We start from the raw sequence: 26,896 nt of genomic DNA on the forward strand, positions 1-26,896 counted from the left end.
TTTCGAAAGCATTTCCTCGAATTCAACACTATCAAACAGCAGATATGCAAATAAGACACACAAAACTAAACTGGCGCACGGACGCTAAGTAAACGATGAATAAACGATGAATACAAGGAAGAAAGGGAAAAGGTAAAAGAGGTACAAGGAATTTCTGGTGCAGCCACACGCACATGCGCACACACAAACTGCAGTGGTCGAGTGCGTGCACTTGATTTGGCCTTTATCGCAATTACGACCGAAGAAAAATGAAAAAGGGCGGAGGGGGAGCGGGAGTGGGAGCGGCAGGGGGAAGTGAATTGGCATTGCACATAGCTTCCTAGCAACTGTATTACCTCGACACTAAAATTTGTTCTCCAAATCGTGCCTAACTTAGGCCAGGAGTACGTCGTGGCGTCGGTGTGTGGTGGGGATGTGGCTTCCCATAGGTTTCCCCATATCGAACACATAAGCGACTGTGTTGAGCTGTCACTGATCCCCGCCACAGCTTATAAACAATGGAAACTCATGGGAAGCCACATCTCCGTCGCACATCGACGCCACGACGTGGCGCCACAGAGTGGCTCATTTACTCCAGGCCCCAGCATCGCAATGGAAGTGCAAATGTACCGTTACCTCTGCTCTTAATTAAGCGCTTGACTATGCGAAGACTCGCTCAGTCGCGCCGCAGATAATCGTAATAATCGTCAGAGAATATCAGTTTGGAGAGATTAAATCCGTTTCTTGGATTGGATGGATATTTGTCCACGGCAAACTAAGGTATGTATAAATGAGAAATTAAATTCGTGAACATAAACCGTATTGCCTGGTTTTCTTGATAATTACCACTGGACAGAATATAAGCAAAGGTTTAACGTTGAAGTGCGTTTCCCACCCAGAGATAACACGAGGAAAACGGTCATTCATAAACAACATGATAAAACTACGTCATCGATAAAGAAACCCCTAACCTAAGCCAATGAAAGTGTTGGTCCGTGATAGCACATTTGGCTTGAGTTCGGTTAGTTTAGGACAAAACTGTATTCTGCGTGACATTTCACCAAGATCATTAGAGCCAGTTTCCCGCAATTACTGCGTGGAAGGCGTCATGATTGTAATAGGTGATTCGTAGGTGTACGTGACACGGCGCATGTATCTACACCTTAGGTCCGTCAGGAGCAACATTGTGTACCTCCCTCCCAATCTCCCACTTCCACTGGTCCCCCACCATTTCCAGTACGCCCTCTCTCTCTCTCTCTCTCTCTCTCTCTCTCTCTCTCGTCTCTCCTCTCTCTCTCTTCTCTCTCTCTCTCTCCGTTTCTTTCTAGACAGTCATCGCCCCGCCCTCTTCTTCTGGCTCCGCATACAGAAAAAAAAAAAAGGCAACCGCCTCCATTCACTGCTCAGTGCAAGAATTTCTGAGAGGAAACTGCTTTCCTGTTTGATTCACTCTCCACATTCAGGTTTCTGCGTTTTCCTTTTTTCGCTCTTTGATTAAATTAAATCTCACACGGTCTTACAAAATAAAAAAAAGCCCATCCCTGAAGTATGCAACAATAAAGCACATTTCACATCGAACGCAACTTTTCCCTTGACAAGCACTGTTCAGATGTCGTAAACAGGAGGCAAAAGTTTGAACCACTTTTTACTCTCAACGTACAAAACAATGAAACTTCTCCTGTACTTCTTGAGCAACTATGACGGATTGCTGGTATATTCGACGATCTGCTAAGGTGCAATACGAATAAGAATTGCATGATAATCCACTTTCAAATTCCATAATTACGCTAATAGGGAGAGTGGCTCGTGCATTCTAAAGGCAGGGAACAAGTTGACTTTTAAAAAATTACCATTTAATCATTTCAACTGAAAAAATGTTCGTCGATAATTACGCAGATGAACAAATGTACCCAATAGCTCTTAAAATTAGCGAGCGATTTAGTTTGTAAAAAGTAAAAAATATGGCAAAATAGAGTTTTCAGTGCATCGTATAGTCAAGGCCACCTAAAATAGATATATATACCGGTGGTCTCATTCCAATGCTATATGAGACGCAGCCCATGAAACTTTGACCACGGTCTGGTGGTGGCCTGGCTTATATCGTTGCCAGACGTACGATTGTGGCCAACTTTAACATAAAATAAAAAATAAAAAAACTAGCGAGGCTGGAGGGCTGCAATTTGGCACGTTTAATGATTGGAGGGTAGATGCTCACCATACCAATTTGCAGCCCTTTAGCGTCAGTAGATTTAAAGAACTGAGGGCGGACAGAAAAAGTGCGAACAGAAAAATAAAAGGAAGTTTTGGCAACCAAAAGCTAAGAAAAATCGAGGCGATTTTTACATTTTGTGTTTGAACTACATGCTCCTAAAATTTCTGAAGACTATTAACGATGTTTTGGTTAACAGAACAGATGTAGTGGTGCTCTTACATGCAAAAGGCAACTGAGCAATAGGAAATTCGTTGGAGCATTCGTCTTTTATTCCACTGAGAGGATATCCTTTGACTAGAGGGAGCATGAAGTATGAATCGTGGATATCTGGAGGAAAAAGGGTTTAACTTTTGCTCCCATCAGCAAAGGATTGTCGTGAAAGGATGAAGAGACACGGCATTCTTGGCAAAAAGATTCTACACAGTTTCTCTCTCTCTCTCTCTCTCTCTCTCTCTCTCTCTCTCTCTCTCTCTCTCTCTGAGAAATAAACGAACATACACAAGCTCGCACCCTCAAAAGAAAAACGACTACAACACTAATAAAAACGTCACAAAAACAAATGTTTTATCAAAACCCAACGTCACTGTGGCCACCAACACTCTAAGAGACACACTGAACTAAAAACAGAGTTGCGTATTAAATCTTTCAAAGGGAACTAATCTGCCGTATAACCTTGGAATCTGTGGTTTTGTCTACGTAATCTGGCTTAGCAACTAGTGTAGCCACGGACACATAGGGTACCTTAGTAAATGTCCAAGACTATACTCTGTTTTTTTCCATCTGACCATCCGCCTGTGGTGTTTGCGCATGGTAACACTGCGTCCCGGTCTTTAAATAATATCCTATTTCGAATATTAACGGTGTAATTCGCATACAGTAAATTATTAAAAAAACTTTTCAGTTGCAAATGTACACCAAGATATCCTTTTATTTAACTAAAACTTTCACATAGCGTAACTATTTAAAGCCCGGGACGCAGTGTTACCATGCGCGACCACTACAGGCGGATGGGGTTCACAAGCTCAGCACGAAGTCACTTTCGGCCATTCAGGGCCTAAGGCAGTGAAACAGAATTGGAATAATTTGACCACCAAGATACAAAGATCCAGAAAATAAAGGAGATGAAGTGCAATTGTATAAGGGAGAAAACCCCGAAGTTGCACAATAAAGAGTTAGAAAAGTTAAGACAGCAAGACTGACATTTTAGTGGCTGCAAATACAGGCCGAGAAGGACACTGTCAACACCATTTGCTAAGGCCCATAGTACATCATGTTAGGTTCACTGACAGCACTAACCCCATATTATTTTCCTTCGGAGGTCTGCGAAATCTGACGGCTACTGTTGCTGCAGCGAAAACATCTGAAATTTTATAAAGTATTTCCGACTCACACAGAGGAAAGGAAATATGCCGGTATCATGATTTCTGAAATACAATTTTGAAGAGCATTCAGGCGTCATAATACAATTTTAATTTGCGGATCTCAGAGGTCGACAATACAGTTTTAGACAAAGGAATGCAAGAGTTCATCAACCCAAGAGGGTATTTAAGAGATCATCAATACAGAGATTAGGTCAGGGTACTGATAGGTCATAAAACCGTTTTAGGTTATGGATCTCATAGGTCAATACAACATTAGATCAGGGAGCTCCACAGATCACCAACAAAGGCTTAGGTCATCAGCACAGTTTCAAGGGAGTGATCTTAAAGGTCATGATAGTTTTACGTCTGGCCACTGAATGTCGCCAATACAGTTTTAGTTCAGGGCACTCAGGTCATAGTACTGTTTTAAATCAATGCACCCACACACCTTCAACAGTTTTACACGTCAGGGAACTTGGAGGTCATCAATAAAATTCTAGGTCAGGCACTAAGTGTTTGTCAATACAGGTTTAGCTAAGGACGCTCAGAGGTTATAATAAAGTTTTATTCAGAGACAGGCATAAGTCCTAATACAGTTATAGGTCAGAGCACTCAAGAGGTCATCATTACAGTTTTAAGTCAGGGTGATCAAGGCACTTAAGAAGCCTAAGAAATCTATCTACAATAGAATTCTGCACAGAATGTATTGAGACTAATATAATTTTCTGTGCTTCATAATTTGGGGGTAAAAAACTATTCTTTTTTAATAAGTTCCGCGTTAAACCCAATTGTTTCTATATTTTGATATTAACAAATAACGCATAAACAAAAAGATAATTTCTCATAAGCGATATCAATTAAAATATATAACATATAGGTAACATGTCAAAAAGCATTGATTTACGTTTTATATGGTGATTAATAATGAATCTACTTTCTATTTTACATAAGTAACACGTTACAACAAGCAGATTATGTGCTACATGAAGGAAAACCTGCTCGCTTCTATTTAATACAAACAACTTGGTGGAAAAAAAAAACACTTTAATCGTGAAAAAGTATTCTCTCAATTTCACTTCATATATTCGAATTTTGTTCATAAATTCGATAAGAAAAGCCTCTTCTCTTTTATTTCACTTATGAGGGACATCAACAAATATTTGTTTCTGTCATAAACGTAAAACCTTCATCAACTCCATGTGGGAGAAGAAAGGTGTCTCTGAGTTTGCGGGATCCCGTTATCTTTTAATCACTAAAAGTATTCGCGAAACTTGTCACATTCTTGCATCACGTTTCTTAGAGAAAACTGAGTCTCTCATAAAGGTTTGATCTGACGTCCAAATGCTTGTGATAAAGATGTAAGCAAGGCTAATGTAGATTTTGTGCATAAGCTACCTTATATTATTATTGTTGTTGTTGTCAAGTAGGGTGGGTAGTGATTAATAAAGACAATTCAAGTCTAGCTGATTTGGAGTTTAATAATTGTTGTTCTCCAATAAAAACATATTTTCCATAAATACATCTATCCTGTTACTGAATGTAAGGTCCGTCACCAAAAATTTCTCCTTCATATGGGATTTTGAAAAACCGAAGCCATTTGAAAAACCGAAGCCAGACTGAGGCATGTATCCAGATCTGACAAAATGCGACAATTACATCAGTATAAAGGACACCCGGTTATTTTATAATCTGGAACTTCTTGAAGCTCAGTTCTCTCAACAGACATGATACCTGAAGGTAAATAGATGAAAATGAGACTAAGAGAAAACTAAAAGGTACTGAAGGTTTCTCCATATAATTCCTTATCTGGAATTGTAGTACTTCTCCAGTTTTACAGTAATACCTTCTATTGATTTAGAAAAAGGGAAAAATGCGCAGGTTTATTCGATGGATCTGAGTCTTCTGTACAGCGTATAACGCTGTACAAGCCGCGGCCCTTGAAACTTTCAGCCACGCCCGGGTCATGACCTGTCTTATTGCACTGCCAGACGTACGGTCATGGCAAACTTTAACCTCATATAGAATAAAAACTACTGAGGCTAGAGGGCTGCAATTTGGTATGTTTGATTATTGGATGGTGGATGGTCGACATATTAATTTGTAGCCCTCTGGCCTCAATAGTTTTTAGGATTAGAGGGCGGACAGAAAAATTGCGGACAGACAGACCAAGCCATCTCAATAGTTTTCTTCCACAGAAAACTAAAAAGCCGTTATAGAGCAGCAACCAAACTCAAAAACGTTTAATCAGATATCAAGGTATTACTATCAAGAAAATAGCCAGGCAAAGAAAAGCACCAAATAGACCAGACGCAATTCGACTAAAAACCCCTCAACTCATTAATTAGTCAAGGTCTGCAAGAGTAGTTTCCGGAAAACTGCAAATTCTACCGGACGAAGAAAACAATTTTCAAAGATCCCTGTTCCAGTATCAAAGTGCTAAGTCATTATTATGCTGCAATAAGACGTGCCAGAATATAATTACTAGTGGACACATATGGCAATAGATGGTGTAAAACCTGGTAGCCTAGAGGTCACGCAACAAATGCAGCAACTTTACCTCTACTTCCGACGGCTCCATTCATTGCTTAAGATATTTGATTCATTAAATCTCAGAGACTGCCTATGACAACTAATGCTGGAAATAACTGATTTGAACTCGTCTTTATAGTAAAAAATTCTAAATAAATCTTTAATGAAACATTCAGTCAATCCATACATACTTTACAAAATGCGCAATCGAGTTTTCTTTACAGCGTACAATGCTGCATCAAACTCTCAACCACGGCCCATGAAACTCTAAGCCGCGGCCCGGTGGTGGCCTGCGTTGTTAGCACTTCTAACGGTGCCAGACACATGATCATGCCAAACTTTAACGTTGAATAAAATGAAAACTACTGAGGCTAGAGGTCTGCAATTTGGTATGTTTGATGATTGGAGGGTGAATGATCAACACAGCAATTTGCAGCCCTCTAGCCTCTGTAGTTTTTCTTAGGTCGGAGGGCAGATAGAAAAAATGTGGATGATAGACAATGCCATCTTAATAGTTTTACTTTACAGAAAACTAAAAGCCCATACAAGGAATAACGTGAGCATCAGTAAAACTCACCAAAAGTATTTCATAAGTCCGTCACCTATCACACAACTTACAAAATTTAGAATCTGAGAAAAAAAAACTTTCAATGTTTAGCGACCTTCATCCGAATATGACTTACTGTCTTCCACATGTTGAACATGTTAAGCTAATCTATATACGTCCAAAATATCCGCATCTCATTAACGAATTTTCAAGTATTGATTTTTGAATCATACTCCAACGTTCTTACCTCAATTACGTATTTCATGTTCATCTTCAAACCTTACACAGTACCAACAGATGATTTGCGTCTCATACAGAAAACTAAAGTACGAGAGAATTTCAACTTTTAAAGCTTTGAAAATTGTACAGCAAAGTATTCATTTGGGAAATACAAATATACTATATATCAATATGCTGAACATTTCTAAAGGAATGGTACCAATTTTCACGCTTAATGTACTTTATTTTTCATTAATAAACAAATATGACGTTTTCTAAGTGACCCACACCCGCATGAATTCAGTGTATATATATTATATATATATATATATATATATATATATATATATATATATATATATATATATATATATATATATATATATATATGTATGTATGTATGTATGTATGTATGTATGTATGTATGTATGTATGTATGTATGTATGTATGTATGTATGTATATATATATTATAATCTAATAAAAGGAGCCCCATAAAAACACCAAAATATAGAGAAAAAAGTACTATATTTCAGAGACTGCTGTCTCCCTCTTCAGGTAGATGAATGAGAAAAGTTTACAGAAAAGGTGGTATTTATACCAAGAGGTCCATCCACAAACAAGCCAATTTAAGTCACCCCCGCTGATAATCTTCCTTTAATCTTCTTAAGGGTTGGTTGAATGAAGAGGTTGTCGATCGTGTCCGAAATCCATGCTCCTTTTGAGATGTTCATTACCTGCCTCTCTTTTATTAAGGCCGATTCCATCATTTGACTCTTGTACCGGCAGTTGCTGCTATAAATTACACGTGACAAATTCCAGTTTATTCTATGGTTATGTTCATTTATATGGTTGAAAATAGCAGAGTTCTGTTGTCCATACCTAACTGACCGTTTGTGTTGTATTAATCTCTGGGGAAGGGATTTTACCTGTAAATCCGATGTAAGATTGGTCACAGTCCTGGCATGGGATTTCGTATACCCCAGAGTCCTTTGAGATGCCTTTTGTTGGACGTTAATCAGGGATTTGGCTAAGGTGTTTGGGTAAGTAAATACAAAAGGGTTCGATTTTCCGAAGGGATTGGTTATTCTCTTAATCGTGTCCAGGTGGGGGAATTATTATTTTATTGTTGGGTGTATCTCTGGTCTTGTCTTTAGGGGGTCGGTAGAAAATTACGTTTGCTTTGTGAATTGCTTTCTCAATTATATGGTCAGGATATTTAAAGACGAAAGTTGCTTGCGAATTAGTTCAAATTCTTTTTTCCAGGAATTCTGGGGAACAAATTCGTAAGGCTCTTAAGAACAAGTTACTAGCTACACCTATCTTGATAGTACTGTCGTGATAGCTAAAAGTAGTGAATGTATGAAAGTGAGAACGTTGGTTTTCTGTTATGTTGGTGAATTTGTATTTTGTCGTATCTCTGATTATTAAAACATCAAGAAAAGGAATTTTGTTGTCTGTTTCCCATTCAACTTTAAATTTGATGCTGGGCACTAATGTGTTTAATTTCGCGAGGAATTCATTAAAAATTGCCCCACCTATTATCCCAAAATGTTAGGATATCATCCACGTATCTCATCCACAGCATGTTTTTTGGGTTTTATTGCATTTATTACTGTAGTTTCAAAGTATTCCATGTACAGATTGGCTAGAAACAGGACTTAAAGGACTACCCATACTACACCCGAATTTTTAATTTTTTGCTTGTAGAATGATTCCCCGAATGAAAATACGTTATTAGATGCACATAATTCAACTAGCTTTAGTATTTTGTCAAGCGCCAAAGGGAAAATGATCTGAATAGGGGGATAATTTTACCCTTAAAACTGAAGAACGTCTGTACTGGTACTTTAGTGAACAGGGAATCTACGTCAAGGCTTAAAAGTTTTATGTTGTGAAGTGGTATATGTGCTTCTCTGAATTTGTGACCAAAAAATCTTCCGAATGTTTAATGTGACTGGGAGGAAAAGGTGCCTAAAAAAGGGGAAAGGAGGCCAGCTAACCATTTAGAAATTTTGTAATTGAAAGCTCCGGCACATGAAACGATGGGTCTGAATGGAAGATTGTCTTGTGAGTTTTGGGAAGGCCATAAAAATAGGGTAATTTAGGATTAATTACTTTAAATTTCTCTAATAGTTCAATACTCTTTTTGACTTTGCCAATTAATCTTACTTTCCGAAAAAATTCTGTGGGAACGTTTTGGAGGGGATTTTTCGTCAGTTTTTCGTATGTGTTTGTGTCGCTAAGGAGCTGGTTGATTTTGTCAAGGTAGAAGTCTTGTCCATTATTACGATTTTGCCGTCTTTGTCGGATCTACTTATTATAACATCTAACTTTTTTAGCGAGTGGATGGCTATCAATGAATCTGCGAGGAACAGGATATTTCTTATGTAAATCAGTTAAAGCATTTAGTAACACTCCTTTTTAAACATATCTCTTCACGGTTGTAGTTTTGTCAGATATGAATTTATCAAAAGCCACTATGAAGTCTAGGTTGTTTTTGCGGTCTGGCATAAGGGCGAAGGATAAGCCTAAATTTAAAACTAAATGTTGATTTACAGTAAGGGGGTGTTGGATAAGTTTAAAAACTTTGTCTTGTTGACTCAAGGATTATTCCACGCACCTATTGTCTAGTAGGTTATTTAACTTGCGTAGAAGTCTGTTGGAATGAGTCACGCTATTATAGGCAGCAATGTCGGAACAGAATGAAATCAGATACCTGATATGTGGTCCTGTGGAGGAGGCGAAGATTAGACTGGTTCCATATATCACTCTGCGGTAGTATGAAGATGTCGTTTTTCGTATCAGCGATTCTTTCCTCCAGGAAAATCTTGTGTGAGAGAGGGAAGGGGTCCGATTGCAGAGTCCATCTCCCTAATCCGTACATTTTTGGTAGTACTTGCTCTTTGAGGCATTCTTCTAAAAGTGTTTTTGGTTTTTCAGCCGGTGTAGTCTGATCAGTTCTTCTCAAACTTGCGAAAGATTGGCTTGACTTCTGGAAGTGAGTGAAGAATCCTGGAAAGGCGGTTGAATTCCATAATGGTCTGAAAATGACTGGTAACAATGTTCTGTAACAACAGAATTCCATCTAATAAAAGGAGCCCATAAAAATCACCAAAAATATAGAGAAAAAAAGTACTATATTTCAGAGACTGCTGTCTCCCTCTTCAGTAGATGAATGAGAAAAGTTTACAGAAAAGGTGGTATTTATACCAAGAGGTCCATCCACAAACAGCCAATTTAAGTCACCCCCGCTGATAATCTTCCTTTAATCTTCTTAAGGGTTGGTTGAATGAAGAGGTTGTCGATCGTGTCCGAAAATCCATGCTCCTTTTGAGATAACAACAACAACGGTCAGTTAGGTATGGACAACAGAACTCTGCTATTTTAACAACCATAATATGAACATAACCATAGAATAAACTGGAATTTTGTCACGTGTAATTTATAGCAGCAACTGCCGGTACAAGAGTCAAACTGATGGAATCGGCCTTAATAAAAGAAAAGAGCAGGTCGTAATGAACATCTCAAAAGGAGCATGGATTTCGGACACGATCGACAACCTCTTCATTCAAACCAACCCTAAGAAGATTAAAGGAAGATTATCAGCGGGGGTGACTTAAATTGGCTTGTTTGTGGATGGACCTCTTGGTATAAATACCACCTTTTCTGTAAACTTTTTCTCATTCATCTACCTGAAGAGGGAGACAGCAGTCTCTGAAATATAGTACTTTTTTCTCTATATTTTGGTGTTTTTATGGGCTCCTTTTATTAGATGGAATTCTGTTGTTACAGAACATTGTTACCAGTCATTTTCAGCCCATTATGGAATTCAACCGCCTTTCCAGGATTCTTCACTCACTTCCAGAAGTCAAGCCAATCTTTCGCAAGTTTGAGAAAGAACTGATCAGACTACACCGGCTGAAAAACCAAAAACACTTTTTAGAAGAATGCCTCAAAGAGCAAGTACTACCAAAAATGTACGGATTCGGGAGATGGACTCTGCAATCGGACCCTTCCCTCTCTCACACAAGATTTTTCCTGGAGGAAAGAATCACCGATACGAAAAACGACATCTTCATACTACGCAGAGTGATATATGGAACCCAGTCTAATCTTCGCCTCCTCACTACGGACCACATATACAGGTATCTGATTTCATTCTGTTCCGACATTGCTGCCTATAATAGCGTGACTCATTCCAACAGACTTCTACGCAAGTTAAATAAACCTAATAGACAATAGTGCGTGAATAATCTTGAGCAACAAGACAAAGTTTTAAACTTATCAACACCCCCCTTACTGTAAATCAACATTTAGTTTTAAATTTAGGCTTATCCTTCGCCCTATGCCAGACCGCAAAAACAACCTAGACTTCATAGTGGCTTTTGATAAATTCATATCTGACAAAAAACTACAACGTGAGAGATAGTTTTAAAAGGAGTGTTACTAAATGCTTTAACTGATTTACATAAGAAATATCCTGTTCCTCGCAGATTCATGATAGCCATCCCTCGCTAAAAAAGTTAGATGTTAATAATAAGTATCCGACAAAGACGGCAAAATCGTAATAATGGACAAAGACTTCTACCTTGACAAAAATCAACCAGCTCCTTAGCGACACAAACACATACGAAAAACTGACGAAAAATCCCCTCCAAAACGTTCCCACAGAATTTTTTCGGAAAGTAAGATTAATTGGCAAAGTCAAAAAGAGTATTGAACTATTAGAGAAATTTAAAGTAATTAATCCTAAATTACCCTATTTTTATGGCCTTCCCAAAACTCACAAAGACAATCTTCCATTCAGACCATCGTTTCATGTGCCGGAGCTTCAATTACAAAATTTCTAAATGGTTAGCTGGCCTCCTTCCCCTTTTTTAGGCACCTTTTCTCCCAGTCACATTAAACATTCGGAAGATTTTTGTCACAAATTCAGAGAAGCACATATACCACTTCACAACATAAAACTTTTAAGCCTTGACGTAGATTCCCTGTTCACTAAAGTACCAGTACAGGACGTTCTCAGTTTTTAAGGGTAAAATTATCCCCCTATTCAGATCATTTCCCTTTGGCGCTTGACAAAATAATAAAGCTAGTTGAATTATGTGCATCTAATAACGTATTTTCATTCGGGGAATCATTCTACAAGCAAAAAAATTCGGGTGTAGTATGGGTAGTCCTTTAAGTCCTGTTCTAGCCAATCTGTACATGGAATACTTTGAAACTACAGTAATAAATGCAATAAAAAAAAACCCAAAAAACATGCTGTGGATGAGATACGTGGATGATATCCTAACATTTTGGGATAATAGGTGGGGCAATTTTAATGAATTCCTCGCGAAATTTAAAACACATTAGTGCCCAGCATCAAATTTAAAGTTGAATGGGAAACAGACAACAAAATTCCTTTTCTTGATGTTTTAATAATCAGAGATACGACAAAATACAAATTCACCACATACAGAAAACCAACGTTCTCACTTTCATACATTCACTACTTTAGCTATCACGACAGTACTATCAAGATAGGTGTAGCTAGTAACTTGTTCTTAAGAGCCTTACGAATTTGTTCCCCAGAATTCCCTGGAAAAAGAATTTGAACTAATTCGCAAGCAACTTTCGTCTTTAAAATATCCTGACCATATAATTGAGAAAGCAATTCACAAAGCAAACGTAATTTTCTACCGACCCCCTAAAGACAAGACCAGAGATACACCCAACAATAAAATAATAATTCCCCACCTGGACACGATTAAGAGAATAACCAATCCCTTCGGAAAATCGAACCCTTTTGTGTATTTACTTACCCAAAACACCTTAGCCAAATCCCTGATTAACGTCCAACAAAAGGCATCTCCAAAGGACTCTGGGGTATACGAAATCCCATGCCAGGACTGTGACCAACTCTTACATCGGATTTACAGGTAAATCCCTTCCCCAGAGATTAATACAACACAAACGGTCAGTTAGGTATGGACAACAGAACTCTGCTATTTTCAACCATATAAATGAACATAACCATAGAATAAACTGGAATTTGTCACGTGTAATTTATAGCAGCAACTGCCGGTACAAGAGTCAAATGATGGAATCGGCCTTAATAAAAGAGAGGCAGGTAATGAACATCTCAAAAGGAGCATGGATTTCGGACACGATCGACAACCTCTTCATTCAACCAACCCTTAAGAAGATTAAAGGAAGATTATCAGCGGGGGTGACTTTAAATTGGCTTGTTTGTGGATGGACCTCTTGGTATAAATACCCACCTTTTCTGTAAACAAAATTTTCTCATTCATCTACCTGAAGAGGGAGACAGCAGTCTCTGAAATATAGTACTTTTTCTCTATATTTTGGTGTTTTTATGGGCTCCTTTTATTAGATGGAATTCTGTTGTTACAGAACATGTTACAGTCATATATATAATATATATATATATATATATATATATATATATGTATATATATATATATATATATATATATATATATATATATATATATATTTATATGTATATACACACACACACACACATATTATATATATATACATATATATATATATATTATATATATATATATATATACTATAACATAAATATGTCATATATATATATATATATACTATATATATTATATATATATATATATATAATATATATACTTATATAACATAAATAAGTCATATATATACATATATATATATATATATATATATATATATGTGTGTGTGTGTGTGTGTATGTGCATGCATTGCAACCTTGTAAGCATGGTGAATTATGCAGCTTCATGCTGGTAACCGCAAAGCTTCACTGCCAGCGTAATGTTTTCATATTCACATAGGACTGCGATTACAGTGAGTCTTTATCCATCCTTTCACTGCAGTATGGATATATATATATATATATATATATATATATATATATATATATATATATATATATATATATATATATATATCCTATATATAATATATATATATATATATATAATATATATATATATATATATATATATATATATATATATATATATATATATCATATATATATATATATATATAATATATATATATATATATATATATATATATATATATAATAAAAGGTGGAGCCCATAAAAACACTAGAATATAGAGAGAAATATACTATATTTCAGAGACAGCTGTCTATCTCTTCAGGTAGATGAATGAGAAAAGTTACAGAAAAGGTGGTATTTTTACCGAGAGGTCCTTCCACAGGTAAGCCAATTTAGGTCACTCCCGCTGATAATCTTCCTTTAATCTTCTTAAGCGCTGATTGAATGATATCTGATGATATCTGAATCCCATGCTCCCTTTTAAGATATTCATTACCTGCCTCTGTTTAATCAAGGCCGATTCCATCAATTGACTCATGTACCGGCAGTTGCTGCTATATATTATACGTGACAAATTCCAGTTTATTCTATGGTTACGTTCATTTATATGGTTGAAAATAGCCGAGTTCTGTTGTCCATACCTAACTGACCATTTATGCTGTATTAATCTTTGGGGAAGTTATTTTCCTGTAAATCCGATGTAAGATTGGTCACAGTCCGGGCATAGGATTTCGAAAACGCCTATGTCCTTGGGGGATGTCTTTTGTTGGACGTTAATCAGGGATTTGGCTAAGGTGTTTGGGTAAGTAAATGCAAAAGGGTTAGATTTTCCGAGGGTCTTAAAAATCATGTCCAGGTGTGGAATTTTTATTTTATTGTTGGGTGTGTCTCTGGTCTTGTCTTGAGGGAGTCGGTAGAAAATTACGTTTGGTTTGTGAATTGCTTTCTCAATAATATGGTCAGGATACCTTAAAGACGAAAGCTGCTTACGGATTAGTTCAAATTCTTTTTCCAGGAAATCTGGGGAACAAATTCGTAAGGCTCTTAAGAATAGGTTGCTGGTTTCGCCTATCTTGATAGGAATACCATGATAGCTGAAGTAGTGAATGTATGAAAGTGAGAACGATGGTTTTCTGTATATAGTAAATTTGTATTCTGACATGTCTCTGATCATCAAAACATCAAGAAAATTAATTTTGTTGTCGGTGGGCACTAATGTGTTTAATTTTGAAAAGCGTTCTATTATCCCAAAATATGAGGATATTCTAACATTTTGGGATAATAGTGAAACATTGCAATTACCAGCATGAACATGCATATTTCAACATGCTTATAAAGTTGCAACACACACACAAATTCGTATATATATATATACATACCAACTTAGTAAGCAGGTTAAACTAGGCCTCCTTATGCTGGTAATTACAAAGTTTCGATGCCAGCTGACTCACCCAAGCGCGCGTTGGACTGCGATTGTAATTCGGTGTGCAATACATTACAAGGTTTTACCCTATGTCACGAGTATCTTTTCATGATAGAATATTCAGCACTTTTTTTTTGTAGAGAATACCAAATCTGAAACCTTCATTTCGCCCATCATTGCAATACGAGGTATCTACCAAGGTCTGAAGTTGGCAATTTCTTTTTCTGTGGAAAGTTTTCGTTTATAATGCCTCTTCATTGTGAAGAAACAATAATGCACACACGACCAAAAAATAAAAAATGTATTAGAAATATGAGGACTTGAACGTCTCAATGTGAAGATAAAAATATGCCCCAATATAAAAAAAAAATAATTATAAACTAAAGGGCTTAAAGATACACAAAACAAAAGGAAAATGCAAGATAGGAATAAGGCCTTTCAGAGACTTAAAAGAGTCACAATGGCTGTTCTAAGTCACTCCACTGAGTGAAAGCTGCCTGTTATAATATTTAGATTATACCTTATAAACGGGTTCATTTACGAAGCCCTTTCCTCTTAAAGAAATTATACTGTTAAGTAAAGCGCAGTGAAATTATAGCTACAACTATATATATATATATATATATATATATATATATATATATATATATATATATATATATGTATATATATATATATATATATATATATATATATACTTATATATATATATATATATATATATATATATATATATATATATCTATATATATATACGTACATATATACATCGAGCTACAAATGTCCTTTAATATCTAATTCGCTCTACCTCGGAATTAATATTATTTCATATATTGTTTAACGAAGGGGAATTTTTTAGTCGACAAGAGATTTGGGCGGGGCGCATTAAACTTATAGCCTCTTTCGGTGGCGGTGTGGGTTAAAGCTTTACTGTCGGTCCATGGCTTTTTAGTTGGTGATTGGTTTGCGCCCGTGAGCTGACAAATCTCTTGTCAACTAAAAATTCCCCTTCGGTTAAATATATGAAAATATATTAAATTCGAGGTAGAGCGAATTAGATATTAAAGGACATTGTAGCTCGATGTATGTATATGAATCACGGTAATGTTGAAAAAATGGCTTATATATAGTGTATATATATAGTATATATATATATATATATATATATATATATATATATATATATATATATATATATATATATATATATATATACATATATGTGTGTGTGTGAGTGTGTTGTGGGCGCTTGTGATATATATATATAGTAAGTATATATATATATATATATATATATAATATATATATATATATATATATATATATGCAAAAGGGAAGAAATTAAATTTTCATTATTTCCCATAACGTATTCCACTCACTTTCATTATGTGAGAAGCCCTTAAAATAATGTAACTAAATACTCCATTAATTTCATTCAGTAAGTAAGGTTTGGTTTACCGGGTCTATAGCCCATCTAACAAGCGTAACCTACTTACATTCGCTCGGCTTGTCCTAAATACAAGGACAAAGCCGTCAATTAGTAAGGGCAGAATACAGTGGTGGACTGTAACCAAGCCATGAATGACTAGGTGAGGCTCAGTCTTGTGAATTTCGTCCTTAATTTCGTCTAGCTTATTTTTTTATGATATGGGCTTGATTCTAGTTGATGTTACAAATAAACAAATTTCGTGATTTTTTAAAAAATAATACCGTACATATTTACTGGAATGAGGGGTTGATGACCTGGCTAGACAACATTGCGCCTAACTTAAATTTCTTTCATTGATTGCATCTTCACTTTTTTTTTTTTTTTTTTTTTTTTTTTTTTTTTTTTGTTTTTTTTTTTTTTTTTTTTTTTTTTTTTTTTTTTTTTTTTACAGAATCTAGACATCAGCCAATTTCGTTATGAATTTAAATATTTGGTTTTTCGTCGTGAAATTCAGGATTATATGTGGAATCTGTCATTTTGCTTACTTTTCAATTTAGATATAAATCAGTCACATACGAAGGGTAAATACTGACCTTAATGGGATTATGATATAATACAGAAACCCATATGAGTTTCAAGTGCAAGGTTTGTCAGTGAAATAACTGGAATATTCCTTACGTCTCAATAGCCAACAAATATATTAAAGCTTTAACAACCATGAGACACTTCAAATAATGCATTAATATCCCCAAGACTGATCTCTCTCTCTCTCTCTCTCTCTCTCTCTCTCTCTCTCTCTCTCTCTCTCTCTCTCTCTCTCTCTCTCTCTCTCAACAACTGTTTCTTCAAAAATATTATTTAAATAATAATAATAATAATAATAATAATAATAATAATAATAATAATAATAATAATAATAATAATAATAATAATAATCCAGCTGACATGACGGTCGACTGCAATCCACACATCAATTTTTGTCAAGTATAGATGCTACACAAGTGCTTCGATGCTGAAAGGCAGAACGGAAAGCATACAAGGCGACTGACGAAACCCATTTATCCCACGGTTAAAGGAAAAATGATAGTAATAATAATAATAATATTAATAATGAAAACGTAATTTTTCCACGTGATACCCAGATAGCTTACGGGCACAGAACTCTATGTTTAGACTTTCCGTCCTAATTTCTGACAGTACGAGTAAACTATAAATAATAATAATAATAATAATAATAATAATAATAATAATAATAATAATAATATGATGCAATTACTCTACCTCAGATGAAGACTGGAGCAAACATTGGCCTCGTCCATTGTGAACAGTTACCTGGAAAAGAAACGGACAAATTAAACCACCTGATAAATTCTCTCTCTCTCTCAACTACACGTGTGCTAACACACATATTTTTCTTATGTTTTATTGAAAAATAATCCCGAAAACAGCATGACATGAACCTCAATCAGGAGAAAACTTAAACTATATATAAATATAAAAGACAACAATCATAAAATTAGGACTCTCTCTCTCTCTCTCTCTCTCTCTCTCTCTACACATAATACATTCGACCTCTCTTGCAGTCCAATGCACGTGGAACTCGCAGAGGTCAATAACGCTAAAAGGGTCATAAATAGCTATTTCTGAAGAAACAACTCGTTCAAAGAAAACAGTTCCTAAAAGATTATCTTTGCCGATTGCTAACTTGCAGTGAAAAGGCAAGATGAAGATGGTAATGAACTTTATTCTGCCGACTGCTGAACTATCAGACCTTCAGACTGACTCAGCTGAAACGCAGTGCAAGTGGTACAAAAGCAATCTGGATAATTATAGAAAGTCGATGCTGAAAAATGTTCGATAATGAAACAGCAATTTTCGACTGATGACGCAACGAGCAATAAAGAACTAATTGTCAGCTTTAAATCACGATGTTTTCTGTTTTTACTTTTATATTCCTTCTAAACTAACAACAGTCCAATCTTCTTTTTTCCTTTCAAGTCTCATAGACTTCATGCTTCCCGTTAATCTGTAAAATGCTGTTCCTACTCAAGGATTTTCTAAGATTCATCTTTGTCTTGCATTTTCTAATTTTCTTGCCAACACTGTATTCCAATTTAAATATTCTCTCTGTATAAATCCTACAATCCCTTAAGTCTTTCATTACCTAATATTCCCTCCAGCTTTCTAATTTCTTATTCTTTTTAACATAATTCAAAGAAACTGCAAATCTTGGTATAAAAGATGCATGAAAAACCTTCGGCCCGCGGGCCACATGAGTTCGGCGACTTTATATATTATATCATAAAACATTAGTTGTAATAAGAATTAAAAATTGGTATTTCTATCAACTTGACGGTTATTGACTCTTATTCAGTCATCACTTCAATACATATGGTACATTAAGATATAAAAAATGGTATTTTAAACTAGAAACGCCTGAAAAGGAGACCTCTCCCCTATTTTGGGCGGGTGATTTACTTTGAAATTAAAGATATAAAGGTTTCAGTTTCATCTACATAGCAATAAGTTACTTCAGTCCATGATCAGCATTCAGCATAACTATCATCTTTTACGATTTTCGTAAATTCGATACCTAAGTCTGTCTAGCATATTGTATTTGTTGGAAGTAATATTTTCTGGCAAAGAAATGAGGCAAGAGGAGTAGTTTTTTCCAAGGTACATTTGTTTAATCTATTTGCGTGTCGTCAAGATACATCTAAAGTCGTTCAATGTCTTTAAAAGTAGTGCAAAGAAATTTTTACTTCGGTTCTCATGTTTTTACCTTGATTAACATTTTTTCTTAGAGCATACATCATCAACTATCAGAAAATGTATAGGTATATATTAGTAATTCTATAGCTGTACTAGATGTATCTAAATATATGCGACCTCCACTTCCCAAAAGATTACCCAATGCGTAAGTATACTTAAAACACAACCTTAAATATTTTCCTAGCAGAGTCCGACATAAAAAACACCTCGAAGTGCAAATGGAAAGCATTATACTCTATGCATCACATAGTGAACATACCATGGAACCTCCAACTCGGTAATATATACAATGCCTATTTATACTTTGTAGTTCCACTTGCCATAACTTTGTCACTTTATCGAAATTTAATCGGTAAATAGACATCAGAGGACAATTTAGAGAATTTCAATCATGGATATGTATGAATCTATGTACCCTGCTGCAAATTAGGAAATGTACGCGTTGAATTCCAAATCCAACACAAATGCTCAATTTGGGAGACCTCGCGAGAAGATGAAAAATGTAAAACAAGGTGGATGTGAAATAAGTTAATTCACCAAGACAAAACTTCTCAAGAACTATTTTCAAAATCGTCACTTACGGATATATAAAGAAGCAAATCTTTATATCTTTAATTTCAAAATAAAATACCCCCAAAAGGGGGGAGGGCCCCCTTTTAAGGTGTTTCTAGTTTAAAATACCATTTTTAAAATTTCAACGTACCATATGTATTGAAGTAATGAGAGTGAATAAGAGCCAATAAAAGCAAAGTCGACAGAAGTACCAATATTGTGCGAGAAGGGTATCATCAATTTTGGCACGACCATATTCTAATAAAAAAAAAGAAAAGTAATATCTTATATCCATCGAATTAGTTCAGATCTTCAGCCATTCACATCGCAAGATGGCGTCTCTCTCTGTGTGTGTGTGTGTGTGTGTGTGTGTGTGTGTGTGTGTGTGTGTGTGTGTGTGTGTGTGTGTGTTGGCATTGTTTTGGTCACCGTTCCGATGAGGTAGCCTCATCAAAACCAACAGCCTTTCATTTCTTTTTCTGGCTTTCCTCGGGAGTGGGCTACAAAAGGGCATTAGGTTAACACTCCTTTTGGCCTTTGTTCCAAAGAAACAGTAAAAGAATACGTTCATTCCCTCACGTCTGTTGTGCGAAAGGAAAAATGGCAATTGATCGAGAAATAATTTTTTTCCCTTGCAACATACACACGTGCTCACTCACACACACACACACACACACACACACATACAAATACACACAAAAAGCCTAACCAGTCTATGTAGGTAGAACTGTGCATAAGACCAAGACTAATTTTCTATATTTTAAAGCATAACGTTTAAATCTTTGCGATTATAATATCGAGAGAGAGAGAGAGAGAGAGAGAGAGAGAGAGAGAGAGAGAGAGAGAGAGAGTAACCTGAAAGGTATTTATCATATGTCTTTTTGTCTTCCACTAAAACAGCTTTCTGAATATAAACAACTGCGTGAGACTGAGTGAGAGAGTTGTAATCCAAAATTATTGCTCTCATTTTGTTCACAACAAAATGGTTATTGAACACTTTCATATAAAAAAAACGCTATTACTAATAAAAACTAAAATACAGGCCTTTTTTACTAGATCCCAGAGCGCCATAATGGTAGCTGCTAGGGACACTTGACAATATTCATAAAGCATTTTATAATTTCGCAGTACAAATATCATTAAATGTGGGAAAAAAAACTTGTCAAGTTCTCCCAATTTCTCCTAAATTGGCAATTAAAGGTGAGAACTTTCTAAATTAATTTGAAAATATTTAACTTTCTTTTTCTATAAATATTGCATACTTTGAAACAACAATGGAATCTCTGTTAAGAGAGTATACTTCTATCCAAAGTCCACAACCAAAGTTGTTTCATTTCCCTAATCCCTTCCTTCCAGCAAGTCCACAACCAAAGTTGTTTCATTTCCCTAATCCTTTTCTTCCAACAAGTCTACAACCAAAGTAGTTTTATTTCCCTAATCTTTTTCTTCCAGCAAGTGCACAACCAAAGCAGTTTCATTTCCCTAATCCCTTTCTTCCAGCAAAGTTCAAAATTCTAGGGAACAGCATAACTTGTGTTTGGACACAGCATGTTACGCAGTGCCCAAAACAAAATCTGACATTTGACATTTTTTTAATAAACTAAAATACTCGGTAATAAGACCACGGATCATCTGTTTTGACTCTAGAATTAATGAAACTGTAGTGAAATTCTTGTAAAAGTTGAAAAAAATAGTTGCCAACAACAATAACTTCTATTCAGACTACATGGTACTGCACTGTAGTTCTTTCTGTGGCTAACTTTTGCTACAACAAAACCTGTTGACAAACGCTTAAGTGTAGCGCTTCCGGTTTTGTATTTTCTTGTTAATCTTGTGTGTTCTTCCTAAACCTCTTAAGATGTGATTTTGAACACGAGGTAGCTTATCATTTCAGCTTACAGTCAGCATGAAGTCACCTTGCAAAACGACCGGGGGTTCAATGTCGAGTTTGATTTAGTTTCCTTCTCGGACAATCAAACAGACTTTAGTTCCCAGTGTTCGGTTCAAAATTGAGAGAGAAAAGGAACGGTATGGGATCGTTCCTTAATATCCAATCAGCTCTGGTACTTAAAACACTGAAATAGGTACCTTACTTATAGGTCAATTGTTGCAGGTTGCAGCTGGGGATGGACAAAGAAAATTACAAGAGAAAGACTTGTTTGATGGTATACATCAAAATGTACATCATCACATCATTATTGAAAATAACGGGACGGTCTTGGCGTGATAACCCTCAATCCTCCAAAGACGAAGCATCCAAGAGATTCTCTTTTAACATCAACTGGAAGTGAATAATACAAAAATTTCAACCTCGTAGTTTCTTGTGATACAAACTTCCTTATCCTTAACATGAGAAATCTAACTGCAAATTCTCTCTGTCTTTTATTGTTTATCCTTTCCATTTGGCCTCTTCCATACTAGTTGTTCCACTTTAATACCCTTGCCCTATTCCAATTTTCATGTATTGTTCAGAAATTACAAATAAAAGTTGTTATCAGTCTAACACTTAATCGAAGTGTTTCATTTTACATCTTGCTATAATAGGCGTTATGTCTCTCCGTCCGTCTGTCACTCAATTACAGCCAAATGGGGATCCCCAAGATGGTTTATAATGGGGTTTCAAGCAACAAAAGGCACCAAAGACGCCAGAGGGGGCGGGGCGCCTTCCCTGAAATGGGGCGGGTTCAGCCCGTAAACTTATTTATTATACCTAATTTTCGGAATACGTAGTAAATAATATGACTTGATTTTCAGTATACTTACTCAATATGACTTACTATCAAATATTGTGGGGGTAAGACATCAATGGCACCAAAGGGGGTCGGGGTTCGGTAGGGAGTGACAAAGAGAGAGTGAGAGGAAGAGGAAGTGACAGAGGGAGAATAGAAGGGTTGTTAGGGAGAAGATAGAAGGGTTGTTGGGGAGAAGAAGGAGCATAAGAAACATAATAATGAGCGTTATGTCTGTCCGTCCGTCTGTCAATCAATCACGACCAAACAGCTGGTCCGTTGGGCATGAAACTTGGCAGGGTTATATTGGGGACCCTAAGACATCAATGGCACCAAAGGAGGCTGGGGTTGGGCAGGTTGTGACAGAGAGTGAGAGGGAGAGGAAGTGAGAGAGGGAGAGTAGAGGGGGTGTTAGGGAGAAGAAAGAGGATAAGAAACATAATAATAATACTATAATGGGCATTATGTCCATCTGTCTGTCTGCCATTCAATCACAGCTAAACGGCTTGACAGATTTGAACCAAACAAAAACTATTGAATAGGGTTTTGATCAGTGATGGTTTATAGCTCTATATATACTAGCTGACCTACCCGGCACTGCCTGGGAAAACTGTGAATGGCGTGCTACGGGTTGGGGGAGGGAAGAGTAAGGGGGAGTTTCTGAAGTATAGTATAGCAGTGAGTTAGCAGTACATTCATGTATACCGAATTCATTACGAATTCGTGCAGTTTGCTGAAGACAGATCCTTGCACGATTCTCCTCCGCTTGCTGTGCAGTTGTGCAGTTTATTTCACACAGTCGATAAAAGGTCTGACTGTTGTTGAAAGGGAGACAGGCTTATGTTCAACAGAGATGATTTTTCTCTTCCTAATACAGAAATGTAATTTCCCCTTCCCCTTCCCTCACCCTCTATCTTCCCCTCACCCTCCCATCCCTCTCCCAGTCCCAGTTCCACCACACCATCCCTCTTCCTTTCTTTTTCCATCTCTCTACCCCTTTCCCTTCTCCTTTCTCCCTCCACTTCCCCCTCTCTCTTCCCGCCCCCTACCCATAGCCTTTCATTCACAGTTTTCCCGGGCAGAGCCGGGTAGGTCAGCTTCAGCTAGAATGTGATATCTGTGTCATTATGTGGTTATGTTAGCTTTCTTTCAGCCCCAATCCACAAAAATATCAATTCATATATGATGTCATTCATAAAAGAGAGAGAGAGAGAGAGAGAGAGAGAGAGAGAGAGAGAGAATCGCTCCTTGAACAAAAAACCCAATTATTATTTGTGTTACACTGTACCCTTTTACCTCTAGTTCTGTCAACATCTGAAGTTCTTTTCACTGACAAGATCAAAACCTATGGCGCAATTAAGCCAAGTCTTTCATCCTTACCAATTTGTATCCCTTCTCATCGATTTCGTTTTATAACAGCATATCAAAAATAGCCCGGAGTACAACACTTCATAAAAATAATCAGGGAATGATGTTTAATCCTTCCAAGTCATACTGCCGCAAGGGAATCATCTGCACAAGTGAAAGCGAATATGATTGTAATTCTAACATTATGATGTTGTCATTATTTGGAATGAGTTACACATGACCAAGGTCGTGTTTTCTTTACTGTAATTGACTTATCATTGCATTCTGTTTAATTTTCCTTTAAACCATATATATAGAAGTGTGTCGATTCAGATATGTGACCAAAAAAGTCGTTATCTATTAACTAAATGCGTGTAAGAGAGAATATTAAGTCAAAATGAGTGTTTCGACTTCAGCAACTACGAGAGAGAGAGAGAGAGGAGAGAGAGAGAGAGAGAGAGAGAGAGAGAGAAACTAGGTGGCTCCATCTAAACCATTGTCTACCATGGGAATCGGATCGTGGCGCCCTTGACAGCTGAGCAAGTGTCATTTCCCAAATATATCCCAGTCAATTTATATAATTCTCGTTGAAGTCTAACAAAATCAAAGAAAAAATTAAAAAAAGCTAAGAATAAAAAGGTAAACGTTTCAACATTCTTGAACTTAATTCTAAAACTACTCTAATATAGAGTAAAAATTACGCAAGAGAGAAAAGTTTAAAAAAGATACTAGTTTACTGTCAACAGGAACTAGTGAAGTGTAGTATGGCCGCAAATTCAGGATGACCTCATTTACCACAGTAAACTTGGCGTGAACAGATGCAACTTTGGCAACTATTCTCGCGGAGTGGATCGACTGAGGTCTCTTGCATAACAGCAGGTTCATCCATGGCCATCTATAGGTGGTTTTAGTTTGCCATCGAAATCAAATAATTTCTCAAGGGCTTGTTCATATTTTTTAGTCCATATGCAAACAATATTAATATCAATAATGAAAATAAACATAAATCAAATCAGCTGTTGCAGAGCATGTATAATAATAATAATAGATGAGACGGGATACAAATACCTGGGAATAATGGAAGGAGGGGATATAAAGCACCAAGAGATGAAGAGTACACGATCAAGAAAGAATATATGCAGAGACTCAAGGCGATACTCAAGTCAAAACTCAACGCCGGAAATATGATAAAAGCCATAAACACATGGGCAGTACCAGTAAACAGATACAGCGTAGGAATAGTGGAATGGACGAAGGCACAACTCCACAACATAGACCAGAAAACTAGGAAACATATGACAATACACAAAGCACTACACCCAAGAGCAAATACGGACAGACTATACATAACACAAAAGGAAGGAGGGAGAGGACTACTAAGCATAGAGGACTGCGTCAACATCGAGAACAGAGCACTGGGGCAATATCTGAAAACCAGTGAAGACGAGTGGCTAAAGAGTGCATGGGAAGAAAGGACTGATAAAAGTAGACGAAGGCCCAGAAATATACAGAGACAGGAGAATGACAAACAGAACAGAGGAATGGCACAACAAACCAATGCACGGACAATACGTGAAACAAACTAAAGAACTGGCCAGCGATGACACATGACAATGGTTATATAGGCGAGAGCTCAAGAAGGAAACTGAAGGAATGATAACAGCGGCACAAGATCAGGCCATAAGAACCAGATATGTTCAAAGAACGATAGATGGAAATAACATCTCTCCCTTATGTAGGAAGTGCAATACGAAAAATGAGACCATAAACCACATAGCAAGCGAATGTCCGGCACTTGCACAGAACCAGTACAAAAAGAGGCATGATTCAGTTGTAAAAGCCCTCCACTGGAGCCTGTGCAAGAAACACCAGCTACCTTGCAGTAATAAGTGGTACGAGCACCAACCTGAAGGAGTGATAGAAAACGATCAGGCAAAGATCCTCTGGGACCATGGTATCAGAACAGATAGGGTGATACGTGCAAATAGACCAGACGTGACATTGCTTTAACAAAATCAAGAAGAAAGTATCACTCATTGATGTCGCATTACCATAGGACACCAGAGTTGAAGAGAAAGAAAGGGAAAAAATGGATAAGTATCAAGACCTAACAATAGAAATAAGAAGGATATGGGATATGCCAGTGGAAATTGTACCCATAGTCATAAGAACACTAGGCACGATCCCAAGATCCCAGAAAAGGAATCTGGAAAAACTAGAGGCTGAAGTAGCTCCAGGACTCATGCAGAAGAGTGTGATCCTAGAAACGGCGCACATAGTAAGAAGAGTGATGGACAAGGAGGCAGGATGCAACCCGGAACCCCACACTATAAATACCACCCAGTCGAATTGGAGGACTGTGATAAAAAATAAAATAATAATAATAATAATAATAATAATAATAATAATAATAATAATAATAATAATAATATAATAATAATAATATGCCAGTGGAAATCGTACCCATAATCATAGGAGCACTAGGCACAATCCCAAGATCCCTGAAAAGGAATCTAGAAAAACTAGAGGCTGAAGTAGCTCCAGGACTCATGCAGAAGAGTGGTGATCTAAAAACGGCGCACATAGTAAGAAAAGTGATGGACTCCTAAGGAGGCAGGATGCAACACGGAACCCCACACTATAAATACCACCCAGTCGAATTGGAGGACTGTGATAGAGCAAAACAATAAATAAAATAATAAATAATAATATAATTTTAACTTATCAGCTTTATGTATTTGCAATACGAAGTCGTAATTTTCATATGAATTAAAGCCAGCGGTATGCTTCTAGCTTTCTTTATTATTTATAAGTATAACAAATGTACATATGTACTTAAAGTTTGCTATTTCAAACGGAGACCATACGATAAATAGAATATGTAGACTTACAATAGTGTCACGGAAAATTCTCTTTTACATTGCTGTAATTTCCAGATGCA

At 36.5% G+C, this 26,896-nt stretch overlaps 1 protein-coding gene across 2 annotated transcripts in view; it reads right to left on the minus strand.

Moving 5' to 3' along the window:
- Window positions 1-26,896, minus strand: part of LOC135219384 (trafficking kinesin-binding protein 1-like) — a 398,078-nt gene that overhangs the window by 336,197 nt on the left and 34,985 nt on the right. For both annotated transcript variants that reach the window (XM_064256111.1, XM_064256112.1), the window contains exon 2: window positions 17,837-17,887. In XM_064256111.1, the coding sequence (XP_064112181.1) occupies window positions 17,837-17,887 (51 nt within the window). The remainder of the gene's footprint in view (window positions 1-17,836; window positions 17,888-26,896) is intronic.

The sequence above is a fragment of the Macrobrachium nipponense genome, chromosome 1 (genome assembly GCF_015104395.2).
Source record: "Macrobrachium nipponense isolate FS-2020 chromosome 1, ASM1510439v2, whole genome shotgun sequence".
NCBI lineage: Eukaryota > Metazoa > Arthropoda > Malacostraca > Decapoda > Palaemonidae > Macrobrachium > Macrobrachium nipponense.